This window comes from Pinus tabuliformis, chromosome 2_2 (assembly GCF_031772625.1).
Source record: "Pinus tabuliformis cultivar Carrire ecotype Pingquan chromosome 2_2, CPIR1, whole genome shotgun sequence".
NCBI lineage: Eukaryota > Viridiplantae > Streptophyta > Pinopsida > Pinales > Pinaceae > Pinus > Pinus tabuliformis.
Genome location: NC_142300.1, coordinates 210,402,615 through 210,410,096, shown reverse-complemented (window position 1 = coordinate 210,410,096; position 7,482 = coordinate 210,402,615). Strand labels below are relative to the sequence as shown.

The following is a 7,482-nucleotide window of genomic DNA, read 5'->3' as shown; positions in this document are numbered from 1 at the left end:
CTGTAGATGAGGATGATCAGAGCTCCCCTATCATCATGGAGGAAGATCCGGAGAATATTATCCTAGAGGGTCTTGATATCTTCAAACTTGAAACGGCCTGCAAACAAAAAGAATTTAACTCCATTCCCCCTTGGCAAATAGACAGGCTTGAAGGAGTCTTGACCAAAGTGCAGCACAATAAAAGTCTTGGTATACAAGGAGGAAGCCCTTGGGATGGAAAAAAAAATCTCAAAGAAACCAAGAAAAGGGGACGTAAGACAGACCTTCAGAGGACCATAATAGTGGGAGAAATACTTGTGGAATCGGGGCGATTCCCTAAGTTGACAAAGTTTTATAAACCCAAACCTCAGTTTCCATGAAGCTCATCTCCTGGAATGTGAGAGGACTCAACAGCCCCTCAAAACACCGGATGATCAAAAACCTGATTCAACAAGAAAAACCATCCATAGTTTTTCTTCAAGAGACAAAAAGTAGCAACACAGCTATTGATAGAATTCGAAATAAGATTTGGGCAGGTAGCAGCTCAATTTCAGTTGACGCCTCAGGGGCCTCAGGCGGACTAGCCATACTATGGAATCCGCAGACTCTTTCACTATATGACTTCCATGCCACCCATCACCTCATTCAAGCGTCCTTCCACCTCATCGGCACCAACATCCACAGGCATCTCTCAAATGTGTATTTTCCGCAAAATATTCAGCAAAAACTAGATCTGCTGGAAACAATCTCTATTCTAAATGAGAACAGGACGTTCCCCCTCTGGATTGGCGGAGGAGATTACAATATCATAAAATCGATGGAAGAGAAAACAGGAGGCAGAACCAGGCTAGAGAGTGACAACAATGGCCTCAGAGAATTCATTCAGAATAATCAACTTATGGACATTCCAACCTCCAATGGAATTTTTACTTGGACTAATAAGCGCAGGGGCATTCATCATATCGCCTCCAGGCTCGATAGGTTCCTCCTGTCGGACAATGCAATTCATTTGGGCAGGGACTTCAACGCGTCAATCGTACCCCAAGGAGGATCTGACCACTGGCCAATTATGTTACAATGGTCTAGGCCCGGTACTCGCTGCAATCGACCCTTCCGATTCGAAGCCTTCTGGCTTACAAATCCAAACTTCAAGACAGTGGTAGAAGAAGCATGGAAATCTTTTATCCCACCAGAGGGGGCCAAAATGTATCAATTCCAACAAAAGTTGAAAAACTTAAAACAAGTCCTCAAGGGTTGGAATCGCACACATTTTGGCAACATACAGGAGAATCGCCAGAAGCTGGAAAAGCAAATGGAAGCACTTCAACAAACTTTCATCCGAGAAGGCAGAACAGAGGAACAGACACAACAGGAGTAGATCCTTTGGAATCAAATAGAAGAAATCAGGCAACAAGAGGAAATTCTCTGGCGTCAAAAATCCAGAATCAGCTGGCTAAAAGAAGGGGAGAAGAATACCAAATTCTTCCATAAAACAACCATCCAAAGGCATATGCACAATAACATCACCTTCATAAACAATCAACAAGGGGAAAGAGTAGAAGCACACGAAGATATGGAGAAGGAGTTCACAGGCTACTTTCAGGATATCCTCAGGGAGATCACAGGTAATAGAGATGAGGCAATTAGAACTATCACGTAACACATTCCTCGAATCGTAACGGAGGACCACAACAACAAACTGCTTCAACCTACGTCACTAAAGGAAGTTGAAGAAGCTATGGACCAACTTAAAGATGGCAAGGCTCCTGGGCCGGACGGCTTCACAACCAATTTCTTCCATGAATTTTGGGAGCTCATCAAAGCTGAAGTATGGGAACTAGTGGAGGAATCAAGAATTATGCATTGGATTCTCCCTGCCCTCAATACAACCTTCATAGCATTGGTTCCAAAAGGTGAAGAACCGAGCAAGCCTGAAAATTATAGACCAATAGCGCTATGCAATGTAATCTACAAGCTCATCTCAAAGGTCATAGCGAATAGGCTCAAACCTCTCCTTCCACTACTCATTTCTCCAGAACAGATGGGATATGTAGAAGGACGGCAGATCATGGATGGAATAATTCTATCAAATGAGGTGATTCACTCATTAAAGCTTCTAAAAAAACCAGGTATGTTACTAAAACTGGATCTCTCTAAAGCCTTTGACAAACTCAGTTGGAATTACATTCAAAAAATGCTATTGGCTTTTGGTTTCAGTTCTACTTGGACCAGATGGATCATGAACCTTATTTCCTCTCCCAGCATCTCCGTCCTGCTGAATGGCTCTCCCTCCTCTCCCTTTCGCCCCTCTCGGGGCATCAGACAGGGGGATCCTCTCTCACCTTTCCTCTTTGTTCTAATGGCAGAAGGGCTCAGTAGGCTTCTCAAATCCGTTGTTTCCTCCCAAGCTCTAAAAGGAATCTCTATACATGGTCTTCCTCCTCAGTCCCATCAACAGTTTGTTGACGACACTATGTTATTTGGTCATCCTTCATCACAAGAGGCCTCTGTCTTCAAATCCCTACTTTCCCTCTTCTTCGAAGCATCAGGCACTTCCATCAATGCCTTGAAGTCTCAGCTCTTCTTCTTCAACACCCCCCCTCTACGCAAAGAAACATTGCCAGAATTTTAGGGTATACCATATCCAAGCTTCCATCAAAATACCTAGGGGCACCCCTTGCGGACTCTGTCATCAAACATGCCTCCTAGAAGACTCTACTAGATAAATTAGAATCAAAGCTTTCGTCATGGACTCTTCATGCTCTAAACATGGCCGACAGACTGGTCTTAATTAAATCGATTTTACAGGCAATGCCTTTGTATCTCTTTTCCATTATGGCAGCTCCAAAATGGGTCCTTAAAACCATTCGCAACCTTCAACGCAACTTCCTATGGGGTTCCTCTGGCTTGAACAGAAAATGGGCTCTTGTTAACTGGAAAGAAGTCTGCAAAATCAAATCAGAAGGTGGTCTAGGCTTGCGAGATCCTCTTCAAAGCAATAATACAATGGGAGCACGAATGTGGTGGAATTGGATCTCCAAGCCACACTCACCATGGGCCAGACTATGGCAAGCAAAATATGCCCCGGGTAGTCAATGGAAAGATCTTATCAGAATCAGTTCCACAACCCAAGGATCACCAATATGGAACACTGCAAAGCTCCATAGCAAGTTCATTCAAGAGCACAGTTTCTGGGAAATTCACTCAGGTACGATGGCAAGGTTCTGGGAGGATTCATGGCAGCAACTCCCAAAGCTGGCAACTTTATTTCAAAAGCCTCTTTGGCAAATGAAGATGTAGCAGGTGAACGTTACTTGCGTTCATCAATTTTGGCAAAAATCCTCAAATCATGACTTCCGAATCTGGAAGCAGGCCAGCCTCCGGCAGATGGACTGGCAGGGAGAAACATACTCTGACATAGATCAAGAATTGATCTATAGAAGAATCCGTTACTCCGACCAGCAGAACCGATTAAGATGGGGTCAGACGCCCAAAGGAACATTCACCACTAAAGAAGCTCACCAATTGCACTATTCAGAAATCCAGATAGACAAGGACCGAATATGGGAAAAAGTCTGGCAACCAGGACTATGGCCCAAAATTTCAACTTTATTATGGCTTCTTAGTAAAAGGTGCATACTCACTTGGGACAACCTGTTAAAGCGCGGATTCATTGGGCCATCAAGATGCCCAAATTGTAATCTCCACTCTGAGACCATCAGTCATTTAATGGAAACATGTCAGCTAGCTACGCAACTCTGGAAGAAAGTTGAAAATTGCAACATGAGATCGGAAGCAAGGATGGAGTCTAATACCAGGATTTCTATACTGGATTCTCTGGAAGGAAAGAAACTATAGAATCTTCAATAACACCTTCAGGTCAATAGATGCTCTGTGGCTTATCTTCAAAAAAAATCTACAAGAAACTCTTGCTATCAGAACCTGGTCTGCTACAGATCTGCCAGACTCTCCAAAGGAATGCAACATTCTGAAAGAATGGAATTTGGACCTCTCCTTTTTAGCAAAGGTCAGCACCCATCCCACAATTAGTACCACCTCTCCAGCAAGCTGGTCCACTCCGGCAAACAACTCCTACAAGCTGAATTTTGATGGGGCTGCCAAAGGAAATCCCGGGCCTACGGGCTTTGGGGGAATCTTAAGAAGCCACACGGGAGCAATACTGCATATATTCTATGGATCAATTGGAAAAGATACTAACAACGCAGCAGAACTGGAAGGACTCTAGGAAGGCATCTGCATAGCAGAACAAAAGCATTTCTTCCCTCTGGAGGTTGAAGGAGACTCTCTTATTCTTATAGCTGCTGTAAAAAGAATACAGGCAGGTTCTTCAGCTGTCAAGGTCACATCAAGATGGAGATTGCTGAGCAGGTTGGAATCACTGGAGGAAAAGCTACAAAATCCCCTAAGGATAGCCTTCCAGCATGTAAGAAGGACAGCTAACCAAGTAGCAGACAGACTAGCTAACCAGGGTGTATCTCAGCTAATTCCATACTTCTCAAGTTCACTTGATATGGTAGATGATGACCAACTCAAAAAGGAATGCATTTCTTTGGTGCAGAAAGATCTCTCCCTCCCGGATGCGGGTGATTAAGGTGAGCGACGGACAGATGGGGAGTCACATGGGCAGGGGTCAGCCCATGTGTGACACGCAGTACCTCGCAGGATGTAAGAGAGGTTCGCATGCTGGAATATCAACGAGGGCATTAATGCTGGTCTTGTCTTCCATAATTCGTCTCCTAGCTAACTGTGTGATGGCGATTAATAAACCGGGAGCTCCTGCTACACTTGCACATTCTTCTGCAATCGTCTGGCATTCCGCTGCAACACTAGCACATTACTCGGTGGAGCGGGGGAATGAGCAAGGGCATTCATGCTCTGTGGCCAATTCGGGGACTGTCACAAGCTTGAGAGAAATTCCCAGGCGTTGTGAGCCAAATTCGGCGGCCCCCGTCCTAATTAATCCCTCCTCTCCGGGTTTCTGCAAGCGGGTTCTTCTTTATCCAGCAATGCGGGGTGAGAGACTGAGAATGTGCAGTAGATGCAGAGGCTCTCGCGGACGGGCTACCACTCAGAGGCCTGCCCCCATTTCTCCTTCCTCCTCCGTCGAAGTTACATCTGAGCAGTAGCACCTCCATGGTAACAGAGCCGGACGAGGCAGAGGGCTGGGGAGCGAATGCATAATTGATTGTGGACATGAGGTGCATCCTACGGTCAGGTATCTGATACCCTGCACACTCGCCAATTCTACTTTTATTGTCTCTGTAACTGTTGAGCATTGTGATATTTTCAGAGATTAGGAAGATGCAACTCTAGAAAACCCACCTCAAGTTTAAGGGACAGTGCCTATAATTGACCTGCAACGCCCTGTTAGGGAAAGCTCCCCCTTAGCTACTCCAGCAGCTCTTGCAGGTCCAAGCGATCCTGTTCAGTGTCTCCCTTCCAGCGTGGTGGTCCCTCTCTCCGATTCTGATGACTCTCTGCAATTTGGGTGCCGAGTTGAGGAAGCGCCCTACACCACAGATGATGAATGATCAAGTCAAGCAGTTCGCTCTCGGCAGCCTAGGCCGCAGGAGCATCACTCTGTCTTTGAATCCTGTGTTTATGTATCAATTCGGCAGTATGGGTCTGTATGTCTATGTGTCGGCAGTATGGGTCTATATGTTAGTCAATCCATGTTTAAGCGGTGCTCATCATCGCCATGTTTGTCTATCTCAGCATGTCCCTATTACGTACTATTTAGAGTCACTGTTTCGAGTCTTAGGAGAAGACACAACAGAAGATAGTAATCCAAATTTTGACTGTGTTCAGTTTTGGAAGGTGTAAATCTGGGCAAACTGTCAATTTCTGGGCAGGATTTACAAGGCCATGGCCTTGTTGTAACTCTGATGTAATTTTTGACCTTTTTGTACTATAATAGAATTAGCCTTATTCAGAAAAAGAAAAACACATATACACAGATATTTTCCCTTGGATCCAAAAAATGGAACTACTAGCTTGAGTTTTAATTATGTTCCTTTCAATGTTACAATGCATATTTATACATGCTGAAGCATCCAATATCATGGACCGAAAACCATCGCATCCAAAACCATGGACCGAAAACCATCGCATCCAAAGCCATGTGCGAAAACCATGCACAAAACCATTGGTAGGCCTACCCAACCTAATATAGGGTCCAAAAAACATTTCCCCAAGATGTTGCCCCAGACCCTGTAGAGGGGGGCTACCCGCCCCCCTCTGCATAATCGGTGTAATGAAGGGGTAGCTCTGCCCCCCCTCTAACCCCCCGATTAACTACATCGGCTAGTCGTGGAAAGAATATAACACAACCTAACATTCTCCCACTAGTTGTTTTCTTTCCACAAGGGGCCATAGGAGAGGTTAGTCATTTATCTAGCCTAGCAACACCCATTATTTCTCCACACCAAGAGAACTTCTCAGAGCTCACAAATTTTGTCAATGCATCTGCAGTATCCTTCAAAGTGTACACCTTTACCAACAACACCTTTTTTTCTTCTATCATATCCCTCACAAAGTGATACTAAACATCAATGTGCTTTGTCTTTGAATGGTAAGTAGGGTTCTTTGCCAAGAAAATTGCACTTTGGTTGTCATAGTCTATCCTTATAGCTCCTTGTACTAACCCCATACTTGAACACAATCTCTGCAACCAAACTGCTTCCTTTCTTGCATGAGTGGATGTCATGTATTCTGCCTCTGTAGTTGATAGTGCCACTACAGATTGTTTCTTACTCATCCAACTGACTGCACCTCCAAATAGGTTAAACACATACACACTTGTAGATCGTCTCTAATCCAGATCTCCATCCTAGTCTGCATCAACAAAGCCACAGATATCCAAAACTCTATCCAATCCTGGTCTTCCTTGGTAGCACAAACCATAATCACTAGTGCCATGCAAATACCTGAAAACCCGCTTCACTGTTGTCTAATGCTCCTTCCCTGGTTTTGACATAAACCTGCTCAAGACTCCCACTGCATGTGCAATGTCTGGTCTCGTACATACCATCGCATATATTAGGCTACTGACTGAACTTGCATATGGAACATGGGACATATCCTGTTCCTCTTCTTGTGTCTTGAGACACTGTTCAACAGATAACTTTACACCTACAGGAACAGGAACCTTCATCGGTTTACTATCCTGCATAGTATTGTCTTGACATACTTCCTCTAGTTTAACCAGAGATTCCTCTTTGTCTGATCTCTTTTAATTTCCATGCCCAGAATATAGTTTGCAGCACCAAGATCTTTCATGTCGAATTTGGAGGACAATTGGGTCTTCAAATCCTAGATAATTTCTTTGTCATTTCCAACCAGCAACATATCATCCACATACAAGACCAGATAAATAATACGGTCACCAATTAATTTAAAATACACACAATGATCTGCTTTGCTTCTGGTGAAGCCAAGTCCCCGTATAAATGTATCAAATTTCTGATACCACATCCTTGGTGA

At 44.2% G+C, this 7,482-nt stretch overlaps 1 protein-coding gene across 1 annotated transcript; it reads left to right on the top strand.

Annotated features, from left to right (window-relative positions):
- The first annotated feature begins 355 nt into the window (after positions 1-355).
- On the top strand, positions 356-1,357 carry LOC149192076 (uncharacterized). Its single transcript, XM_089406833.1, has one exon. The coding sequence runs from the start codon at positions 356-358 to the stop codon at positions 1,355-1,357; it is 1,002 nt and encodes a 333-aa protein (XP_089262959.1).
- Positions 1,358-7,482: the final 6,125 nt, after the last annotated feature.

Excerpts from the sequence above, each read along its gene's own strand:
- LOC149192076 (XM_089406833.1), top strand. The coding sequence starts at position 356 with ATGAAGCTCATCTCCTGGAATGTGAGAGGACTCAACAGCCCCTCAAAA.